This window comes from Mauremys reevesii, linkage group 4, assembly GCF_016161935.1.
Source record: "Mauremys reevesii isolate NIE-2019 linkage group 4, ASM1616193v1, whole genome shotgun sequence".
Lineage (NCBI taxonomy): Eukaryota > Metazoa > Chordata > Testudines > Geoemydidae > Mauremys > Mauremys reevesii.
The window spans coordinates 121,311,006-121,334,147 of NC_052626.1; the positions used below are offsets into that span (position 1 = coordinate 121,311,006).

At 53.3% G+C, this 23,142-nt stretch overlaps 1 protein-coding gene across 4 annotated transcripts in view; it reads left to right on the plus strand.

Moving 5' to 3' along the window:
- Window positions 1-23,142, plus strand: part of SORT1 (sortilin 1) — a 52,574-nt gene that overhangs the window by 15,512 nt on the left and 13,920 nt on the right. For 3 of the 4 annotated variants that reach the window (XM_039537111.1, XM_039537110.1, XM_039537113.1), the window contains exons 3-19: window positions 1,601-1,674; window positions 3,046-3,148; window positions 3,661-3,831; window positions 4,217-4,290; window positions 5,803-5,852; window positions 7,134-7,264; window positions 7,790-7,934; window positions 9,965-10,120; window positions 11,505-11,611; window positions 12,177-12,279; window positions 12,544-12,712; window positions 13,150-13,340; window positions 19,056-19,245; window positions 19,780-19,896; window positions 20,500-20,608; window positions 20,776-20,882; window positions 21,859-21,982. In XM_039537111.1, coding sequence (XP_039393045.1) covers window positions 1,601-1,674; window positions 3,046-3,148; window positions 3,661-3,831; window positions 4,217-4,290; window positions 5,803-5,852; window positions 7,134-7,264; window positions 7,790-7,934; window positions 9,965-10,120; window positions 11,505-11,611; window positions 12,177-12,279; window positions 12,544-12,712; window positions 13,150-13,340; window positions 19,056-19,245; window positions 19,780-19,896; window positions 20,500-20,608; window positions 20,776-20,882; window positions 21,859-21,982 — 2,121 coding nt within the window. Of the gene's footprint in view, window positions 1-1,600; window positions 1,675-3,045; window positions 3,149-3,660; window positions 3,832-4,216; window positions 4,291-5,802; window positions 5,853-7,133; window positions 7,265-7,789; window positions 7,935-9,964; window positions 10,121-11,504; window positions 11,612-12,176; window positions 12,280-12,543; window positions 12,713-13,149; window positions 13,341-19,055; window positions 19,246-19,779; window positions 19,897-20,499; window positions 20,609-20,775; window positions 20,883-21,858; window positions 21,983-22,960; window positions 23,104-23,142 lie in introns of those variants that run through there. The other variant, XM_039537112.1, reaches the window with a different exon arrangement.

Below are 23,142 nucleotides of genomic sequence, written 5' to 3' on the forward strand. Positions count from 1 at the left end.
CCAGCCCTGTGCCTGAGCCCCAGAGCCCACACCCCAACCAGAGCCCTCACGTCCTGCACCCCACCCCTCTGCCCCAGAGCCTGCACCCCCAGCCGGAGCCCTCACCCCTTCCCACATCCCAACCCTCTGCCTGAGCCCACACCCCAACCAGAGCCCTCACATCCTGCACCCCACCCCTCTGCCCCAGAGCCCGCACCCCCAGCCGGAGCCCTCTCCCCTTCCCACATCCCAACCCTCTGCCTGAGCCCACACCCCAACCAGAGCCCTCACATCCTGCACCCCACCCCTCTGCCTCAGAGCCTGCACCCCCAGCCGGAGCCCTCACCCCTTCTCACATCCCAACCCTCTGCCCCAGCCTTGAGCCCCCTCCCATAACCCAAACCCCTCGGCCCCACCCCCACCACTCATCACCTCCATATTGCTGCACAGAACAAAATTCATTCTGCACATGGATGTAAAAAATTAGCAGGAACATTGCAGTGGTGGCTTTGGGATCTATGGAAGCTCCTGGCATTTGAGGAATGGGATGGTGCTGGGCCGTGCTCTTGTGTGACTGATGCCCATTAGAAGTGTCTGAACATGGAGCAAGTGAGCTGCTGCTAGGAAACCTTCACAGCCAGCACTGCTCGCTGAGAAGCTGCCGTCGGAGGGTTTATCTATAGAGCTATCGCAAGGTGGCTGCTCCTCCAGCCCCTGGAATTGACCCTCTAAATTACAGCTCCAGGCAGGGCAGGGCTGTGCTGTCTTTATCAGGCAAGGCGACCTACACTCCCGTGGGCTCCTGCAGGAAAGAACTGCTGAGGCAGCCAACCTCCCTCACCCTCATCAGACGGCCGCTGCGTCCCAGACAATGCTGGTTCTCGCAGAGCAGCTTGGAGGCTCAAGTCCGTGTCTGAAGTTCTTGGCTCAAGCCCTAGCAGAGTTGGCTCAGCTCCTCAGCCTCCCCTATGTGTGGGCCTGCTGGGCGAGACCAAGGTCTTGTCTGGGCTGTGGACATCAAAGATCCCTTGGCCTTTCTCATGGGGGGGAATGGTTTGTCCTAAAGCCTGGCCAAACCCCTCCCCCCACATCAGTGTTGTGCATTGTGCTGTCCGTAGCTTAGTGCCTTCCACCCTAGAAGTGGCTGCATGTTGGGAGGTGAAGGTGCTGTATATCCCTGTAAGACCATCCTTTGATACTAGCTCATGGCATTTGCTGCCTTAAAGACATTGGGATTGGCTGTTGAAAGAGGTAGGTTGAGCCAATAACCTGTCCCTGGATTGGCTGGAGGCCAGATGACAGTCTGATCGCCTGCGATTTGGGGGTACCTTCCCAGCAGACTCATGTCCTGCCCTGGCAAATACAAACCTTTTTGGCCAGTGAGTCCCTGTCTTGTTAAAGCCATTCTCCCTGGGAGAAGCCACATGAGAGGGATAAGAGTGGGGTGGAGGGTTGATCAAAGCACTAACTGACTATCCTGAGGTGGATATTTAAGGGGCTGTCAAACCCCTTCTCAGGGTCAGTAAATCCAGTGGCGGGGTGAGCTGAGGGCTGCACTCGCAAGCTGCCTGGGGGATGAGCTCTCCCCAAGATTGACTCTCTGGTCCTCTTCTTTGGCCAGGTTATTCTCGTCCTGACCACATTCAAGTTACCGCTGCTGTTCGTGAGTTTCAAGCAGTCCAAACTCTACAGGAGGTGAGGCCCCCAGTGCCTGATGCATGCAGCTGATTTGATTAACTCAGTGAATTAGCGAGCTGCATCGTCTGGCTGTCGGACCTGATGCTGCAGCTCTCTCTCTTGCTTGCGGGAGGCCAGCCGTAAGCGTGGCCTACCCACTAGGGGAGGAGTTGAAGGGAGGCTGAGCTACCAGCAGGCTCAGGCAGCCTCCTGGGGTGTGGTGGGGGAGGCAGGGCTTCTAAACTGGTGCCGACTCACTCCACTGTGTTACCCCAGCTGACAGGTGCTGGGCTGCCATACAGGAATGGGAGATGCCTCGAGTGGGGATAATTGCCAAGGGCTTGGGTGTATCTTGCCTCTGTCTCTGATGTGCCTGGGAGAGGGTGAGGAATGCAAAGAAACTGCCCAGCCCAGTGGGGTGGCGTGCTACAGGATGACAAGAACAGCTCTGGGCTGCTCGGCTGCTCTGGGAATCTGGGTGTTCAGGTCGCTGAGACTCTTTTCATGCCAGTGAGGAGCTAGCACTCTGTGAACCTGGTGCGTGGTGCCCGATCACTCACTTCCCTCTACAAAATCAGGCCCTGGTTCTGCATGTGCACGAGTGACCAGTACCCACAGCTTCCCAGACTCCTCTGCACTGATGCAAAGGATTACGGGGCTCATTGGAGACTGGAATATCCTCAGTCCTGGGTAAACACCTTTTTGGGGAGGAGGAGCCTTGTAGGCCGGAGCTGAGCAATGCAGGACTGAGCTGGTGGTCTTGTGACTCCCTTTTGGGCCGGTCCTGGGTGACTGGAGCTCTTGCAGGTTGGCTCCTCCCTAGCTCGAGTGTTGGAAAAGCAGCCGTTTGCCATGGAATGCTCTGTCTGCCAGCTGCACTGAGCAGCTGCTTTGAGGTGCCCAGCGCAGTCCTGCTTTGAGGCTCTCTAATCCCAGCAGTTGTCCCTGAAGCATCAGTGACACCTTGTCCCCTGTGCTGCATCCCAAGGTGTCTCCTAGACCAGGGACTCTCAACCTTTCTCTGTCGGAGGCTCCCCCAACGTGCTATTAAAAACTCCATGGCCCACCTGTGCCTCAACAACTGGTTTTCTGTATATAAAAGCCAGGGCCAGCATTAGAGGGTAACAGGGCCCCACGCCACAGGAGCCTCCACGAAGCTACATTGCTCAGACTTCTGCTTCAGCCCTGGGTGGTGGGGTTCAGGGCCCCAGGCTTCAGGCCCATGTGGTGGGACTTCGGCTTTCTGCCCTGGGCCCCAGCGAGTCTAACACTGGTGCTGCTTGGCGCCCCCGCCCCCGGAAACCTGCTCACAGCCCCTCAGGAGGCCCCAAACCCCTGCTTGAGAACCACTGCTCTAGAAGAGTCATTATCTACTTTCTTCCCTCTCAGCGAGGACTATGGAAAAACTTTCATAGACATCACAAAGCTCATTAACCACACCTTCATCCGGACGGAGCTTGGGATGGCCATCGGCCCAGAGAACTCGGGGAAGGTAGGAGACAGCTGCTGATGTGCTCTTGGACAGCATGCACTCCCTGGAACTGCTCCTGAGTCAGGGATGGAGCTGGCCTTCATGAGGGCTGCATTCACGCTGCATAGCAATGCACTTCTGTTCACTGAAATGTACCTCTCCACATGGCAGTGCTGACTGGTGTTCAGAGGGTGGTGTGCTCCTGGGTACTGCTCCCAACACTCCACTTACCTGCTGGGAGACTGAGGGGAAGTCACGTCACAGCTCTGTGCCTGGGTTTCCCTGTCTGTAGAACGGGGATAGTGCCTTTGTCTGGGCTTAGCCAGAGCCTATGAAGCCCTTGGAGCCCCATTGCCAGGAAGTGCACGTTCTGATCCCATTGCCGGGAAATGGGGGCTGAGTGAGCCACACAAAGCCCATTTGTATTGGAGCAGGTCAGTACAGCTGCTGCGGGGGACGTGGCCGAGGCTGACAGTCACGGTGAAGGCGTATGCACCCTCGCTGACCTGGTCTCCCTCTTGCTCCTTGTCTAGGTGATTCTGACGGGGGACATGCCTGTGCCTGGAGGGAGCCAGGGAGGAAAGATCTTCAGATCGTCTGATTATGCTAAGAACTTTGCTCAGACAGATCTCCCCTTTCAGCCCCAGAGTCAGGTCATATACCACCCGCAGAACTCCGACAACCTGCTGGTCCTCAGCACCGAAGTAAGAGACAGGACGCATCCCACTCCCTCTCATCTCTGCTTTTTTACATAGCTGCCAGTGTGCTCTGTGAGATGTCCTGGGATTGAGTTCTGTAGCGACACCTGGCGGGGTCGGGTGGTAGCATCCCACAAGGGGAAGAATGACACATCACAGCTGCTGTGTCCTTTAGCCCTTTAGGATTCTGGGGGATGAACTTCTATTCCTGAGTCTGAAACGTACGGTTGGTACTTTCCAGGGAGTGTTATGTGGCCTTGTATTTAGAAGCCCTGATGTGTGTTCCATTTCAGAGGGTTGGCTCTGCATTTTTTAGGCCAGATGCTATTTGAAGCATTAGAGGTAACACAGCCAATAACCAGCAATCCTGTCTGACTACTGAACTTTTCAGAACAGCCTCTGGGTGTCCAGGAACTTTGGGGAGAAGTGGGAAGAAATCCACAAAGCTGTTTGTCTGGCAAAATGGTGAGTAGCCGAATGGTAACTCGGTGTCTGCTGCTCTAAGCTCTCCTGCCAAAGGAAAGCAGGAGCTGCTCAACACTGCTTGTGGCACTTCCATCAGCTCTCCTGCACTCTTTTTCTGCCCCCTCTCTCTTCCCATAGAGGAAGCCCAACAGCATGCGGGGCCCATGCCACTCATGTTTAATACATTTTGATTTAGAAATAAGTGTCCCATCCCACTGGGGGCTGGGGAGCCTTCCCTGCCATAATGCAATGTCCTGGACTCAGATTCTTCCATCAGGAGCAGCAGCATGGACTGAGTGTTCCCTCAATGGAAGGCTCCACTCTTTTCACATGGAGTGTCTAGAATTCTGCACACAGCCACGGGCTTCTGGCTAGGCTCATCTGGTAACCTGCCTGACTGGCTTCACCTAACTGTCTGCTCTGGAGCCTCCCCATACCCTGGCCAGCCACCCTTCCTTACTGGGGTTATCTGAGTGTCTTTGTTTGTCACACACTTCATTTAGACCTTTGGCCGTCTGATAAATACTCCAGTTCCTGCTTGGCTGCTTCACTTCTCTAATGTGTGTATAAACTACTGTGCCTGTGCTGCACCTGCTCATGTCAGATTCTGCCTATGTATGCCCACAATCTTCTTTCCTGGCTGCTACAGAGGGAGGGGGGCCACTTAGAAGGTGAGAGGACCTTGGATTTTTTGGAGTTGATTCCCAGTTTGCTTAGTCTCTCTGGATTTTGAACTCCTTGGAGTCAGCAATGCCACTCAGCATTCTGGTCCTAGATACCAAGGTGACACATGCATCCGATAGCTTTCAGTTCAGACTGGAACAGTTTAGGAACCATGGGCTTGGGTGCCATGAGTTCGATAGGTCTCAGCCCTGCTTCTGGTAGGTAGAAGCTTCATCACACACTTACTTGTATCTAGTCAAACTAGTCCTTCAGTGACTACCTGGACAGGGCCAGTGTGTGCGGTATGGATGGTATCTGATTGCAGTTCACAGACCCCTTGGATGTTCCCCAGACTTCTGAGCAAAAGGACCCACGCTTCTCTGAAAGGCCCTGTAGCAGTCCTCACTGGTGCATGTGTTGTAGAATCCCAGTATACCACTGGGTTAGAAGCTGTCCCTGCTCAGGGAGTCTGGCTTCACCTGTGTCCCCATGTTGTGTAAAATTATGGGCATGTCTACACTGCAATCGGGGATGTGACTGCTGCCTATGTGGGCATGCCTGCACTAGTTGTAATATAACTAGTGCAGCTAAAAGGAGCAGAGAAGACATGCTGGCAGGGACTCTGGCAATGTGTTCTGGGTGTGCTTGTATAGCCTGCGCCGGTGTATGTGCTGCTGCGTCTTCATGGCTATTTCAGCAATGCTAGTTAGAAGAAAGTTAGCACAGATCTGCCTACCAAAGCTGCAGTTACACCTCCAACTGCAGTGTAGACAGCCTGACACAGCTGTTGATCCGCTTTTCTTATATCAGGTTTCTAAGCACTTTTTCCCCCCTCCTGTCTGTTTCTAGGGGCCCCAACACCATCATCTTCTTCACCACCTACCTGAATGCCTCCTGCAGTAAGTACTCCCTGGTTCCAACTAACAGTTGTGCAGTATCAGCGAATCAAAGCCACTTTGTGTGTGTGTGAGGCCAGAGACTTCACAAGCCTGTTCCCTTCAGCTCCGTGTTCTGAAAACACCTTAATAAATCATCAGCTGTTAGCAACTGACTCATTTGCCCAAGTCGCTAGGGACAGGCCAGTGAATGGTCCTGAGCCCAAATGCTCTGGAGGTTGGATAGAGCTAATTGGTGGCTATTTTAACATGCGATTCTGAAACCTGTCAACTGTGTGTGTCCCCCTCCTGCCAGGCACCATACAAGGTGACTTAGATGCCTGGATTTACAGGTTAAACAATTTATGTAAATTACATCTCCAGTCTGTTTAAATGTAGCAGTCCCACAGGTCAGAATTCTCCAGGTGCTCTCCAGCGATCACGAAAGCATGATGCCATAATACCCTCACAAAACTCTAAGCAAACCAATGGGTTTGATGCTGGGGAGTGGGTGAGGGAGAACAGAGGCTGGCAGTGCTCATGCTACAGCTCCTTAGTGTGTTGTGGGAGAGTTTGGGTGTTGAGAAGTGAAGTGAGATGGATGTCTGGGGGGAGATCTTGCTCTCCTTAGGGCTTCCCAGAGACTTAATCACTGCCAGCTTGAGATGTGATGGTGGGATCCCGAAAGGTGGGTGATGTTGGAGCGCAGATGAATCCGCCCTGTTCCAGGGCTGCGAGCACAGAAGGTGGAAAGGAGGCTGAACAGGCTGTGTTGTGAAGTAGAGCCAGGGTTGTCTGAGGTTTCGGGGGCAGCCTGGTGTGGAATTCTGCCACCGGGCAGGCTGAGGCTAAGCTGCTGATGGCAGGATGTGGGCACGTCAGGGTGGCAGTCTGTGACAGACAGTCTAGTAGCCTTTAGAGCAGACTGATGCTTCAGGATGAGGTTCTGCCCGGAGTGCGGGCGGGGCTGGGTGAGAAACTGCTGTGGTGAGGCAGGAATGGACTTTAAGGGCGATCAGCACTTCCCAGCCTCGGGGTTTGTCTACACTTAAAACACTGCAGTGGTTCAGTGAAGATGCTACTATGCCGACGGGAGAGCTTCTCCTGCCAGCATGGGTACTTCAGCTCCTTGAGAGGCGATAGCTAGGTTGCCAGAGAATTCTCCCATTGACCTAGCCCTGTCTACACTGCGGGCTTTGGCTTAACTACTTTGTTCACACCCTTGAGTGACGTAGTTATACCAACCTCACCTCAGTGTCCCCTCCTCTACTGCAGCAATATTAATTCTCATTTCCTTCTCTTAAGAAACTGATCTTGGGTTTTTGGAGCTAAAGAAAACCAATGACTTTGGCAAAAGCTTCAAGACCATAGGAAACAAAATCTACTCGTTTGGCCTAGGAGGTCGCTTCCTGTTTACTTCCGTGGTGACAGAGAAGGTAGGAGATTTGCTTTACTCCTTTCTGTCTGGCTTCCAGGTGGCCCTGCGAGTCCACAGAGTCGCAGCCTTTCTTTGTTTCCATGTGGGAGGCCATGCCCCAGGTTTGGATAGATGCCCTGGTTTGGGTTTGTGGGTGCAGGGTCTGTGTGAATGTGATTGTGCCTTAAGGGGCTGGGAACAGGCAGGGGCATAAATGAGCATGTGGCTGTCCAGAGTTGTTCGTCCCATTCCTGTGTCCTGATCTAGTACCGGGACTGTTCTCGCTCCTGCTTCTCTTCCCTGTCACCCTCTCTGATCCGTCTAGGCCCCCGGAGCATAGGCACTGATGAACACTTTGTACTCTTGCATCCGAAGAAGTGGGCATTCACCCACGAAAGCTCATGCTCCAAAACGTCTGTTAGTCTATAAGGTGCCACAGGATTCTTTGCTGCTTCTACAGAACCAGACTAACACGGCTACCCCTCTGATACTTGAGTACTGTAGCCATTGGTGGTGCAGCATAAAGATTGTGCTTGTCTTCCAGGGCAATACAAGGAGGATCCATGTCTCGACTGACCAAGGGGAGACCTGGAATATGGCCCAGCTTCCATCTGTGGGTCAGGAGCAGTTCTTCTCCATCCTGGCAGCTAACGAGGACATGGTGTTCATGCATGTGGATGACCCTGGAGGTGAGTGATAGAAGGCAGGTGGGCGATGCGTGCCTGAATAGATCCAAATGTCAGTTCCAATGCTTCATCCAGTTGGAGCTGATTGTAAATCTCTACTCAAGGGAACACTGTAGTCTTCTGATAGCAAACCCTAGGAAATGCAAAGCCAAGCTGACAATTCACATAACCCCCCTGCTCGTATGTTCTAAGTATAGAAACAACCGTAACTTTGTCCCGTTCTGCACTGACCTGCCTTGTGTACCCGCTGCACCTTCCATGTAGGAGGCAGCATTCTGAAGGAGAGCCCAGCAAGGGCTCTAATTCCTGGTAGCCCATGGCTGTGGGACTCCCATAGCCACATACATACACTATGGTTTTGTACGTTGTGGGTCTGAGATGCATGTGGTTTCCACACTGCCCTGCACCCCATCATTTAAGTTGCCTAAGTTTTGGTCCACACCTTAAGTTTGTTCCCTTAGAAGCATTTGCCCTTTATCTGTGCCAAATCTTTCACTGTGGTACTTACGGCAGCTGAAAAATCTGTCCTTTGAATCTTGTGGTCCTGAATCCAGACTGCTTTGATGAAGAGAAGTGCATCAGTCTCCTTTATTTCCTCCGCAGTTGTTCATGGCCTTGGAGGGTAAGAGCAGCTTGTAGTGCTGGAAAGACAAGTGCCCTTCAGTTTAAATTCCCGAGTGCAAACTAGGAGCAAGACCAAAGCAGGCCAGTTAGATCACAAGTCAGTTTTCAGAGTCGCTGATGCAGTCAACATGTTTGTTGCTGGAAAGTAGGACTGTCTTATGAGTAGTGATACAAGGGCAGAGTTAAGGTTACCTGGCTAGCCTTAACTCTGACTTTCCAGGCTTTCTAATGCTTGTGGAGTGTTCCGAACAGTGTGGCATTCTCTCAGAGGCTTTTCCTGTGAGTTCAGTATTACAGTCTTAACCCTGACTGAAATATTTTGCTAGGGAATATTCTTTAAGACTTCAGCAGATGGCCCTGCTCCTTCTCAGACCAGTCCCTTTGTGGAGGCTTCCTTTCTAGTGTCAAGACCGGACATCCCATGTAGCTCCCTGCTGTTCCGTTCTCCAGTCATGGAGAGAGCCACATCAGGCTGGTGGACGAGGATTGAAGGGGTCCCCTCTGCGCTCCTTGCTGCTCTCCCCATGCCATAGCTGTATGTGTCACATGAAGTTGCCTGTCAGATACGTGTAAACACTTAAATTATCCCCCCAAATCCCTCCCCAGCAAACTCCTCCATGGCACCAGGCTTCCAGAGTAGCAGATTAAGCCAAACTTCTGCTTTCTAGGCTGCATGCTTTGAGAGTTAATGACCGCCCAGAGTTACACTGAGTGTAATCCTCACTTCTGCACCACTGTCTGGCTTCAGACTTGCCAGAAAAGCTGTTCCCGGCACATGATCATTCCTGTGACATTTCAGTTGCACTGGTTTTGGTTTGGCAAAGCTAAGGGGCTTGGGATCAGGGCTTCCCTGGGCGTTGGACAGAGAGAGACCTTTGCTCAGATGGCCCTGTTATCAGAGTACTGTCATTGGTTTATCCTCTCACACCCCTGGGGGGCAGTGCTGTTCTCCCTGTTGTACAAATGAGGAACTGAAGCCAGAGAGACTGAGTGACTTGCCCATGGTCTGTGATCAAGCCCGGAGTCCCTGTCTGGCACCCTAACTGCTGAGCCATTGTTCCTGGCAAAGCAGAGGGTGAAAGTGCTGTCTCCAAGGCCAGCTGTAAGGAGAAGCAAAGAATTTGGCATCTAGTAGCGTCACACCACGTGAGCGCTGGAGTTCATGGGCCATCTTTGCTTCTCCTCTGGGACTTGCTGCTTCTGTCTGCCCCCACCACCCCTGCCATGTGAACTAGGGATAAATTGCTGATGTGATGCTGTGTCAGCACTGCAGCATTAGGTGTGACTCTGGCATGTGGAGGCTTGAGTCCGGGTGTGACCAGGAAACTTCCCAGGCCTGGTAACCTCTTTCACAATTACACTGTGGGCACTATCTGATTGCCCAGCTGTATCATCTGTCTGTCTTGCAGATACTGGGTGTGGCACAATCTACACCTCAGATGATCGAGGCCTCATATACTCCAAGTCCCTCGAACGGCATCTCTACACTGGCATTGGGAGTGAAACTGACTTCACCAATGTGACCTCGCTGCGGGGCGTCTATATCACCAGCGTGCTCTCTGAAGGCAAGCGCTCGCTCTTGGGGGATGGGCTGCACCCAGCAGGACGGCTGTGGTAGAGCAAAACCCTCGGCATCAGGGAAGGGCCCGGGCTAAAGCTTCAGTCAAGGCAGATCCTTTCTCTGGAATGCTCCTCCCTGTTCCTGGGGGGCGCGATGCTCCCGGGGTCTGCTCCAGGCCTCGGGAATGCCTTGGGGCACACCGAGGCCCAGGAAGGATGGGGTGGATCTCTGCTGTCCTTTGCCTGCTCCTGTTTGAGTCCAACCCTTACTCTGTCTGCAGGGCTCACTTGGGCCTGGCTTACAGGACTGGATAGCGTGCAGTCCTTGCTCATGTGAGTAGCCCCATTGAAGTCAGTGGGCCCGTCCTGCTCCCATTGATGCTGGTGGGCCTGCTCACAGTAGTAAAGTACCGGCTGGCCCCTGGATGCAAAACAACTTTCAGTCCAACACCTTTTCTCTGCTCATGCATGAGTCTCCTGCAGGGCTGGAAATGGCCACGTTTGGGTTCAGCCTGGAGGTCTTCAGGGAAGAGCCTGAGTTGGCTTCCAAAGCCTGGACAAATTTATTCTGGCTGGGGGAGGGGGCGAGACCTAGACCTTTCTATACACAGGACTCTACTCTTTGAGCTTGAAAGCATCAGGTTGTTGGCAGAGCCTCACTGGGGTTCTGTGCTGCTCAGCAGGCTACGGCACTATGCAGGCACACCTGGGAGCGTCGCTGGGAGGAAACACAGCGCTCTCACTGCCGTGTCTGAATTTGCAGCTGAAACGGTGCAGTGATATACAAAGGGAGGCGAGTAGTCCATGGCAGTATGAGCTAATATGGTGAACAGTGCTAACTGTGCCATGCAGGTCCATTCTGCCTTCTAAGGCAGAGCAGGGAGGGAGCCTGGCTGGCTTAATAATGATTAAAAAAATCCTTGAAACTTGCTTGCTCCTCCTTTGCCTGCAAGGATGGTTCTTCACCTCCACTGTCTCCTGGACAGCCTGCTGGTGTAACTTGGGAGCTTGCTAATTGCCCATTACTGAACTATTAGCCTGAACCAATCCTTGGGGTCCTACTAGTCTTGAAGCCCTGAACTGGAACAGTCTCAGTGCAGTGATTGTACCTGGAGAGACACTGCCTCAGTGCAGTGTAGCAGGAGCTCTCTACACTGGGAAAAGGGTGCAGCAGAAATATACATGGGCCAGCTGCCAGGGAGAAATCGACTCATCACCTTCTGCTGCAGCCAGGCTGCCTGTTTCACGGGGGTGGGATGTCTGCTAGATGGACGGGACAAGGGTCCCGTCAGACTGTATTGCCATCTTCAACGGGAGGGCTGAGTTGGAGTGAGCTGAGTGGAATACAAAACACCGAGGGTTTCACACCGTGTTTCCCCCTCCCCCCAGACCGTTCCATCCAGTCGGTGATCACGTTCGACCAAGGTGGTGAGTGGCTGCCACTGAGGATGCCTGTCAACGCTAAGTGTAACTCCACAGCAAAGAACAAGGATGAGGTTTGTCCGTCTGGGGTCCCAGGGCAGCCAGGCTCCGGTGTGGGGCACTGCCGTGTGTCGGGACACAGGCAGGGCAGACTTGGCCCCATAGTTCATTTTTTGTAAGCAATCTTTTATTTAAGACCACTGCATCTTCCCATGCGCAAGTCCAAGGGGACCTGTTCCCGTGGCAGGGCTAGTGGCCCAGACACTGCAGCATCAGGCCTGCGTGCGGCGACTGCTCAGTTTATTCCCATCCTGCAGCGTGAGTGAGATGCGTAATAAAGTGAAGTTCAATAGTGACACCAGCCAAGACTTGACAATGTGTTAACCCAGGCTTTTGTGGGGTATCTTTGGGGGCAAACGGCTGCCTTTCCTGTGTGGTTGGTCTGTGCCTCGCACAACATGGAAATGGCAGAAGCAGGTAAAGGTCCCTGGCTCTACATTAGTTGAGTGGCCCAGGGTGGGCACAAACCTGAGCTGGGCTTTGCTGAGATGCTGGTGGGAAAATGCCAGGAAGACACCCCCTCCCCCCGCAAATGTGTCATTTTGTCTCCTAACCTGGATTCTCTGATGTTGTTCACAGTGTAGCCTTTACATCTATGCATTGTACGGCATCTCCCTGAATCACAACGTGCCCATGCTGCCTCTGTCCGAGCCCAATGTGGTGGGAATAGTCATCGCTCACGGTAACGAACCTGACTGCTACCAACACAGGGAGAGGGCAAGTGGAGGGGTATGTGGGCGGGGCAGAGGGGTCTCTCAGGATCCATCCTCTGGGCCTTGGGCTGGCAAGTGACAGGTTTAATCCATTTGGGGTGAGTTGCTCGTTCCGACAGAGCAAGGCTGGGGGGGCCAAGGGAAGGTCAGAGGAAATAAGTCTGTCTGCCCCCGAGGAAGGGACACTTCCTGGACTTGCTCTAATCCCCGTGGTGCTGGGCTCTGGGTTGCAGGCAGCGTGGGGGATGCCATCTCCGTGGTGAGCCCAGACGTTTACATATCTGATGATGGGGGCTACACCTGGACATGGGTGCTGGAAGGACCCCATCACTACGCCATCCTGGACTCCGGGGGCATCATCGTAGCCATTGAGCACAGCCTCGAGCCGATCAATGTGATTAAGTAAGCCTGAGCTCCACCTGCTAAAGGGGATGGGGTGTGTGTGCGAGGGGTCTGTTCTCCGGTTCCGGGAGGCTCTGGTGAGCTGTAAGTGGAGCTCTGTCCATATAGATTGGTGCTAAGGGAGAAACCAGGCTGCTGTCGGTGTTGGGATTTCCCCTCCCTCCCTTGTTCTGCAGCTGCTTAAAGGATCTCCTATGGGAGTGGGGCTGCTGAGAGTGGAAGGAGCCCTCTCCTTTGGCAGATACTGCTTTGTGCTTAGCGCTCTGTCAGTAAGCTCCCCCTTCTGGGCCTTCACTCCTGTGCACAAGCCAAGCTGCACGGCCTGTGCTGTCTTTCCACATCTCTTCGCCTTTGAACGTAACGGGGTCACAGAAGGTTCCACCTGGTCTCTCCTTGGTTGGGACCCCAGCTCCTCACTGTAAGCCTTTTCTGTCTAGGTTCTCAACGGATGAAGGTCAGTGCTGGCACAAGTACACTTTCTCCAAGGAACCCATTTACTTCACCGGTCTGGCGTCGGAGCCAGGAGCCAGATCTATGAACGTCAGCCTTTGGGGCTACAGAGACTCTGTCTTGCCCCGCAAGTGGGTCTCCTACACCATTGACTTCAATCATCTCCTCAGCAGGAACTGTGAGCGTCTTTTACTTCCGCAGAGATGGGGGTGCGGAAGGGCTGAGGGGCAAAGTGGGGGAGCAATCTGAATAGATGAGTATGGATGCGTTAGGACTGAGAGATACAGACTGGTTTCAGCTCCCATAACAGTGGAACATCTTCTCCAGAGAGGCTGCTGTAGAGTGACTGTGCCTCTCTAGACTGCACACATCACACTACTGCTCCCTTTCACACCTGGGCATGCTTGTGGGATTTCATGCAGGAATCCAAATTAAGCTGTAGCAATTGGAATCCCCCGACCCCAGATTTCCTATGATTTGGTCCCATCTAGAATCATAGGGTTAGAAGAGACTGCAAAGGTCAGCTAATCCAACCCCCTGCCAAGATGCAGGACTTGTTGTGTCTAACCCAGAGATGGGCAAACTACAGCCTGGGAGCCACATCCAGCCCTTCAGATGCTTTAATCTGGCCCTTGAGCTCCTGCTGGGGAGCAGGGTCTGGGGCTTGCCTTGCTCCATGCGTGCCGTGCTTTGCGTGGCTCCTGGAAGCAGTGGCATGTTCCACCCCCACCCCCACACCCCGGCTCCTACACATAGGGGCAGCCAGGGGGCTCTGCGTGCTGCCCCCACATCTCCCATTGGCCAGCAACCATGGCCAATGGGAGCTGCAGGGGCGGTACCTGTGGACGGGGCAGCGTGCAGAGCTGCCTGGCCATGCCGCTACATAAGAACTCGAAAGGGGACATGCCGCTGCTTCCGGAAGGAGCTTGAGGTAAATGCCACCCAGATCCTGCACTCTGATCTCCTCCAGTGCCCCAACCCCCTTCCCCAGCCCTGATCCCCGTCCCGCACCCTGAACTCCTCATTTCTGGTCCCACCCCAGAGCCCGCACCTCCAGCCAGAGCCCTCACCCCCTCCCGCACCCCAACCCCCAGTTTTGTGAGCATTCATGGCCCGCCATACAATTTCCATACCCAGATGTGGCCCTTGGTCCAAAAAGTTTGCCCACCCCTGGTCTAACCTATCCCAGACTGACAGCTCCAGCCTTCTTTTGAAAACCTCCAGTGAAGGAGCTTCCACAAGCTCCCTAGGCATCTGTCCCATTGCACTGTTGTTTTTACAGTTAGGGAGCTTTTCCTGAGGTTTAATCTAAATCTGCTGTGCTGTCGTTTGACCTCATCGCCTCTTGTCCTGCCCTCTGTGGCAAGAGAACACAACTTTTCTTCCAAGTATCTGAAGACCATTATCAAGTCCCCCCTTAATCTCCTCCTTTCCAAACTACACATAGCCAGTTCCTTCAGCCTTTGCTCGTATGGCTTGTATTCCATCCCTCTGATCATCTTTGTCACTCGCCTCTGGATCCTTTCCAGTTTCTCTACAGCCTTTCTAGACATTGGTGACCAAAACTGGACACCGTACTCCAGCTGAGGCCTAACCAGCAGTACTATCATACTGTACTATCATAGAGCAGTACTATCATAGAAATCTCAGGGTTGGAAGAGACCTCAGGAGGTCATCTAGTCCAACCCCCTGCTCAAAGCAGGACCAGTCCCCAACTAAATCATCCCAGCCAGGGCTTTGTCAAGCCTGACCTTAAAAACCTCTAAGGAAGGAGATTCCACCACTTCCCTAGGTAACCCATTCCAGTGCTTCACCACCCTCCTAGTGAAAAAGTTTTTCCTAATATCTAACCTAAACCTCCCCCACTGCAACTTGAGACCATTACTCCTTGTTCTGTCATCTGATGCCACTGAGAACAGTCTGGATCCATCCTCTTTGGAACCCCCTTTCAGGTAGTTGAAAGCAGCTATCAAATCCCCCCTCATTCTTCTCTTCTGCAGACTAAACAATCCCAGTTCCCTCAGCCTCTCCTCATAAGTCATGTGCTCCAGCCCCTTAATCATTTTTGTTGCCCTCTGCTGGACTCTTGCCAATTTTTCCACATCCTTCTTGTAGTGTGGGGCCCAAAACTGGACACAGTACTCCAAATGAGGCCTCACCAATACCGAATAGAGGGGAATGATCATGTCCTTCGATCTGCTGGCAATGCCCCTACTTATACAGCCAAAAATGCCATTAGCCTTCTTGGCAACAAGGGCACACTGCTGACTCATATCCAGCTTCTTGTCCACTGTAACCCCTAGCTCCTTTTCTGCAGAACTGCTTCCGAGCCATTCGGTCCCTAGTCTGTAGTAGTGCATGGGATTCTTCCATCCTAAATGCAGGACTCTGCACTTGTCCTTGTTGAACCTCATCATATTTCTTTTGGCCCAGTCCTCTAATTTGTCTAGGTCCCTCTGTATCCTATCCCTACCTTCCAGCATACCTACCACTCCTCCCAGTTTAGTGTCATCTGCAACTTGCTGAGGGTGTAGGCCACACCATCCTTCAGATCATTAACGAAGATATTGAACAAAACTGGCCCCAGGACTGACCCCTGGGGCACTCCGCTTGATACCAGCTGCCAACTAGACATGGAGCCATTGATCACTACCCGTTGAGTCCGATGATCTAGCCAGCTTTTTATCCACCTTACAGTCCACTCATCCAGCCTGTACTACTTTAACTTGCTGGCAAGAATACTGTGGGAGACTGTATCAAAAGATTTGCTAAAGTCAAGGAATAACACGTCCACTGCTTTCTGCTCATCCACAGTGCCAGTTATCTCTTCATAGAAGGCAATTAGGTTAGTCAGGCATGACTTGCCCTTGGTGAATCCATGCTGACTGTTCCTGATCACTTTCCTCTCCTCTAAGTGCTTCGAAACTGATTCCTTGAGGACCTGCTCCATGATTTTTCCAGGGACTGAGGTGAGGCTGACTGGCCTGTAGTTCCCCAGATCCTCCTCCTTCCCTTTTTTAAAGATGGGCACTACATTAGCCTTTTTCCAGTCATCCGGGACCTCCCCCCATCGCCATGAGTTTTCAAAGATAGTGGCCAATGGCTCTGCAATCACATTCGCCAACTCCTTTAGCACCCTTGGATGCAGTGCATGGGGACTATCGCCTCCCATGACTTGCATGCTATACCTCTGTTAATGCAACCTAAAATTGCATTTGCTTTTTTTTGCATCTGCTTCACATTGCTGACTCATGTTGAGGTTGTGATCCACCACAGCTCCCAGATCTTTCTCAGCAGTGCTGCTGCCATTATCCCCCATTCTGTATCTGTGCATTTGGTTTTTCTTCCCTAAGTATAGCACCTCACGTTTGTCTTTGTTGAATTTAATTTTGTTGTCTATAACCTTGTTCTCCAATTTATCACATTCCCTCTGAAATTTAGCTCTATCCTCCAAAGTGTTTGCAACCCCCCTTGTCTTCCCCATCCCGCCCCCACCAGCTTTGTGTTATCTGCAAACTTGATCTATTCCTACATCTAGTCATTAATAAAAAAAGATGTTAAACAACACCGGGCCCAAAACAGATCCCTGTGCAACCCCACTTGACATCCCTCCAATCTGACATCATCCCATTAATAGTTACTCTTTGTTTGCGGTTCTTTTAACCAATTATGTATCCACTTAATGATAATTCCGTCAAGCCCACATTTCTCCAGCTTACCTCTCAGAATGTCATGTGGGACTTGTCAAAAGCCTTGGTGAAGTCCAGGTATATTATGTCCAGCGCACTACCCCTATCCACCAAACCAGTTATCCTGTCAAAGAAGGAAATCAAGCTGGTTTGGCATGATTTGTTCTTGGTAAACCCAGGCTGGTTGCTAGTGATCACCCCTTTATCCTCCAGGCATTTGGAAATGGAATGTTTTATACGTTGCTCTAGTAGCTTCCCAGGCATCGTGGGGATGAATAGCATCCGGCCCTGCTGACTTGAATTCATTCAAATTGGTCAGAAGATCTCGGACATGTTCTTGACTTATCCCGATCTGCAGCCCTTCCCCTTTGTTGTCTGTGATAACTTTGTTAGTCATCCGGTCACATGTTATTTTTTTGTGAGAAGACTGAAGCAAAAGAGGCATTGAGCAGCTCTGCTTTCTTATCTGTTACCAGCTCCATTGAGCAGCGGGACCACACTATCCCCGATCTGTCTTTTTATTCTGACGTATTTGTAGAACCCTCTCTGTTGTCTCTAACGTTTCTTGCCAGTTTTAACTTCTTCCTTGCCTAGGTCTTCCTGATTTTGTCCCTACACACTTGGCTACTCCTTAGTGACATGCCCCTCCCTCCATTTCCTGGATGTCCCTTTTTGGTTTGTAGAAAGCTAAAAAGCTCCTTGTGCAGCCCTGACGTAGGCTGCTGCTACGGGTGGGGTAGTGCCTATGCTGTGATTCCCTTGCTGTAGAATTGTGCTCCGGCACAGAACGGTCATTTAGAGCTTTTTGTACCTGTGGCTTGTCTGTGGTGAAACGCTTGAACAGAGTGTGGAATTCTGCAGTGTCTGCTTGAGTCTGCAGACAGCCATGAGGCTAGCTCTGGGTATGAACGCTGGAAGTGTCGTCATTAATCACTGCACTGCTGGTCACTGCAGGAACATTGAGGCAGTGTGCTTAACCTGCCCTCCCAAACCGCTCCCACACCTCTCCAGGGTCAAAAGCCCCAACTACCAGTGGCTAGCACCTCCAGCTTCACGCCGACCTCTTCCGTGATCAGTTAGTGGCTGCGAATGCAGGGGCAGCATATAACGGAACTTGCTCTTCACCCACTTCTGTGCTGCCTTCCTTCAGTAAAAGCCTTCACTCCCAAAGCGTGACCAAAGCTGTGCTGGCCCCAGGAGCCTGGGCACAGCCTTGGGTTTCAGCTTGGTGTGGAGAACATGGAGGTGTAGGGGGCTTTGTTTTAATGGGCTCGCCTCTTGCTAGTGGTTAGAGTAGGCAGCTGGGCAAGTTGTGATGTGACTAGGGTGACCAGACAAGAAGTGTGAAAAATCAGGACGGGGGTTGAGGGTAATAGGAGCCTATATAAGAAAAAGACCCCAAAATCGGGACTGTCCCTATAAAATCGGGACATCTAGTCACCCTAGGTGTGACCTCAGGCAAGGCCCAGACCCCTTAGTAAAACAGGCCTGGTTCCCAAGCTGCAAAGATGCTGCACAGCCTCTCTGAGAGCCTCTGCTGGACGCTGCCATGGTAACATCTTGGGCACTTAGTTTCCTGAGGGTTGTGTAAATGAGAGGAGTCTCCTGCGCTCGGTGCAGAGCTCTGAATCTTCCCAACGTGCTAGATCTCACGGCTCCTCTGAGGCTGGTGCGATAGGGAGTGACACACCCATGGCCACCAGAGCCAGGATAGAAATCAGGGGTTCCTGGATTTAATCTCATGCACGATCCTGTAACTTCCCAGTGAGATGAGGGGGTAGCTCCCATAGGCTACTTGGGAACCGGGGTTCCCTACCAGTGTTCTGAGTCCCACTGGCAGCAAATGACTTCACCGGGCAGTCAAAGCCCTGCGGATGTTGCTAGGGTTTTTCAGGGCAGATTTTAGTGTTGATGGAAAGGAATGTGGTTGATGCTGGCTAGAGCAGATGGTGTAAAATCCCTCCCCCTTCTCCCAGTGCCCCCAGGTATTACCCATTACTGCCTCTCCTGCGAGCGGGCAGACTGTCCTGCTTCATTGTGCCTGAATCTGTAGGAGGTTGGGCTGGAATGGCCACACTCCTTTTCTTGCTTTCAGCCCCGTGAGCTGTAGCTCTGGGGTTGGCAGCTGTTGCCTAGGGTCAGTTCCTGTCTTCTCAATTACATCGTCTCGTGCCTGGAGCCTGATCACCTTTCTCCTCTCGTAGGTGAGGACGACGACTATACTATCTGGCTGGCTCACTCCAGCGAGCCCGGCAGCCGCACTGATGGCTGCGTCCTGGGCTATAAGGAGCAGTACCTGCGTCTCCGCAAGTCATCTGTCTGTCAGAACGGCCGGGATTACGTGATGATGAAGCAGCCATCGGTCTGCCCGTGCACGCTGGAGGACTACCTCTGGTATGGGGAGCAAAGGCTCGCTCCCCTTGCGTGGCAAGGGGGCTGGCATAGTTGGGCAAGGGGTGATGTCTACTCTGCTAAGGTTACTAGAGTGGCACTGCATCAGGTGGCACTCTCGTCTGGGGCTCAGGTGGTGGCATAGGAGCTGCCTTCGTGCTGGACCCACTCGCGTGGATCATCTAGCCTGGTTGGTGTGTAGGGTTTGTCAGAGCATCGCCCAGCGAGTCAGGGATCCCACTCCTAGTGCCTGGCAAAGGCAACCTGCTCAGAGTGCACCACACATGGTGCCATGCGTAACTAGGGCATGTGGGGACCTCTAACCAGATCCTGACTTCCCTACGGTGTATGTGGGAGTGCCAAGAGCTCACCTGCAGGCCTAGCACAGCATGTATCCGCTTGGCTAAAAGAGTCCACTTCAGGTGCTCCAGGACTGTCTGTGTGACAGCGCTCTAGCTGGCTAGGTGAGGTTCACCCCTGAGCCATCACTCAGTGTGTCGCTCATGCCCGTCTCTGCTTTTTGTCCTTGCGCTGCAGCGATTTTGGCTATTTCCGCCCTGAAAACCAGTCTGTCTGCGTGGAGCAGCCGGAGCTGAAAGGCCACGACCTGGAGTTCTGTCTCTATGGCAGGCAGGAGCTACTGACGACTAGTGGGTAAAGTGGCTTTTTATCAGGGATTCGCTCAGCAAACCCTGACCCTAGATAGGGGCAGGAGCAGCATGGCAGGGACTCCTGGGAGCAGGAGGATAGATCTTGCTGCTGCCAGTGGGTAGGGCTACAGGGTGGGAATTAGGAGGACCTGGGTTCTGTGCCAGGCTGTGTCACCAATTCCCCCTCTGGGCAACGATGGTACTTCCCAGCTGGGCCCCAGGGCTTTGGGACAAGTGCAGCTGTAGCACACTCAAGTGGGAAACTGCCCTTCTGGTCCTGGGAGGCCAGTGCTGGGCACAGACCCCTGCTGCTGGCCCTGTGCTGTTTGGGGGGGCAGTCGGTCATGGAGCCAGACCTCAGGGGAGCTGCCCAGCTTCAGGAGGCCGTTCCTCTGGCCGGATAGGGCTGGAGATCTCCCAGCAGGTCTGGGTGTAGCTTTTGGATCCTGGCTAGGAAACCACATTGCTCTGCACACTTTCTGCCCCTCTCAGGGTGGGGGTGGGGGGTTTGATGTCTCCAGGAATGGCCAGACAATCTCTGAGCTGGCCTGGGAAGCTCCCTCCTGATCATCAGGCCCTGCAGGCGCTTTCTTCCCTGACATTCCAGGTATCGTAAGATCCCGGGAGACAAATGTAGCGGTGGGAAGAGTCCGAGCCGTGAGGTGACGGACCTGAAGAGGAAATGTACAAGCAACTTGTTGACCCCCAGCCAGCTGGTAGGTGATAGCAAACGTGTGGGGAGCCAGCCAATACCAGGGCGTGAAGTGCTTGGGACCCTTGGGGTGCAAGGTTCTTGTACAAATGCCAGGAACTGGAGCAGTCTTGGTTTAAATTTCATGTTTTGTGAATTTAGCAAAGCTTCCTTCTCTATCTCTCTCTGCAGTCCGCTGCCTCCAGCTCCGCTCCCATAATCCTGGCTGTCGCGGGCGTAATGCTCCTCACCATCATAGCTGGAGTCCTGATCATTAAGAAATACGTCTGCGGGGGCAGGTGAGGTTTGGGAGGGGTTTCACATGCAGTCGCTCTGGCTGAAGTATTACATATCTCATAGATTTTAAAGCCAGAAGGGGCCATCGTGATCATCTAGTCTGACCTCCTGCACGTCACAGGCCACAGAACCTCACCCACTCACTCCTGTAGCAGACGCCTAACCTCTGGCTGAGTTACTGAAGTCCTCAAATCATGGTTTAAAGCCGTCAGGTTACAGAGAATCCACCATTGACTCTAGTTTAAACCTGCAATTGACTCGTGCCCCATGCTGCAGAAGAAGGTGAAAAAATCCCAGGGTCTCTGCCAATCTGAGCTGGGGGAAAATTCCCTCCCAACCTGAAATCTGGTGATTAGCTAGACCCTGAGCATGTGGGCAAGACCCAGCAGCCAGACACCTGGGCAGGAATTCTCTGTAGTAACTTGGAGCCCTCGCCATCTAGTGTCCCGTCACTGGTCATAAGGGATTTTTGCTACTGGCCGTCGCTGCTGGGCCACATGCCATTGTAGGCAGTCTCATCGCACCATCTCCTCTATAAACTTATCAGGCTCAGGCTTGAAGCCAGTTAGGTTTTCTGCCCCCTCAGCAGATTCGGCCATGCTGGAATCCAAGGTGTACATGCAGCACCCTGGCTAAAAGTAGCAGTGTAGCCCAGTGGCACAGCTCCAGCGCAGGCTGTCCGAGATCCCGGGCACCTGCTCGTGTTGCTAGTGGTTGTACCTCAGACTGCGGCGTAGGCATATCCTGAGGTGGCTCTGAAATCTACCAGCTTCAGTTAAGTGAAGGTCATTGATGGTTAGCAGCTCCTGAATCCTTCCCACAGTCACTAACCATTCCACTGCAGAGTACGGGGCACCTTAAAGGCCTGGAAGTCTTCCCCCAGCGCTGGCTGCGTTAGAAGGTCTTGCTGTTTGACATGCCAGAGGTGCAATAGACAGCATGGCATGGCCCTGACTCCCGTGTCTGCTCCACCCCCAGGTTCCTGGTCCATCGCTATTCTGTCCTGCAGCAGCACGCAGAGGCTAACGGGGTGGAAGGGGTTGAAGCTCTGGATGCAGCCAGCCCTGCTAATAAAGGGGGCTACCACGATGATTCTGACGAGGTAGGTGATTGGAGGGTGATGCAGATGCAGCAGAGAGCAATGTCTGAGCATGGCATGTCCTCCTTGGTGTCCTGGGGAACCAGGGCTTGAGTTGGACACTGGAAGGATGGGGTTAAGAACGGCTGCTGCTCCCATGCAGAGAGGGGACTGAATGTCATGGCCATCTGAAACTGCCCCTTTGTTTGAGCAGCCCTGGTGGAGTGCAGACCACAGCCACCGGCAACGGGAGCGTAGGGCTGCCGCTGCAGAACCTGCCTCCCACTCAGTGTCATCCTCAGGCTGCAGAAGGCCAGGCCGGTCATGAATGAGGGCCCTGAGCCACTCCAGCCGAAGGAGCCTTTGTGGGGGCTGAGTGGGCAGGCCAGTGGGTTCTGAATGGGGCAGCTGGTGGCTGCAAACGTATTCGAGCCTGGGAATGTCTTCAGTGGCTTGGAGAACACTTGATCTTGGGTCTCCCTTTCAGCCTTGGCGGGGCGGGCTAGTTCCCAAGCGTCTCTGAAAGCCACCCCCATGTGGGCTGAATGGCCTGTGCGAAGTAAGTCAGTCCCAGTCCCGTTTCTAGGTGGTCTGTACGAGAGAGTAGCACAGCGGGCCCCTGTGCCGGCTGGCTGAGCCCCGGACACTGCCCCTGCCCCCATGTCCTTAGCCCTCTGGGCCAGGAACTGTATGGTGCATGTGAGAAGCTTGCACTGCAGTGGTGCCTGTCCTGGGGCTGATAGGCAGAGGAGTGGGCTTGTGCTGACCTGGTGGCTATGCCCACCATCCTAGCTATCACACAGGCTGAGATTTTCACGTAGTGCTGAGTTCCCAGGGGCCCCGTGGCTTCCTGAGCATGAGGGGATGGCAGCAAGCATGGTGTCCTGTTCTCTCCCATTCCCGGGGCAGGAGGGGAGTGATCCTGGGCTGGGATCTGACCAAGATCGGGGAGGCTCTGGCGCTGTCTGCCCTGAAGGATGAGCACTCGTGTTCTCTCCTCAGGACCTCCTGGAGTAGGGGCACGTTGCTGCTCGCTGGCACTGGACAAGTGGGTTTGGACGCTGCCACGGATCTGCAGAACAGCCAACGCCTCCTCCAGCCCACGCTTCTCCGCAGTGGCTGCCCGTCCCCTTTCTGAGGGACACCACTCTCCTGTCGCTTCCCTTGAGACTGTCCAGAGCCAG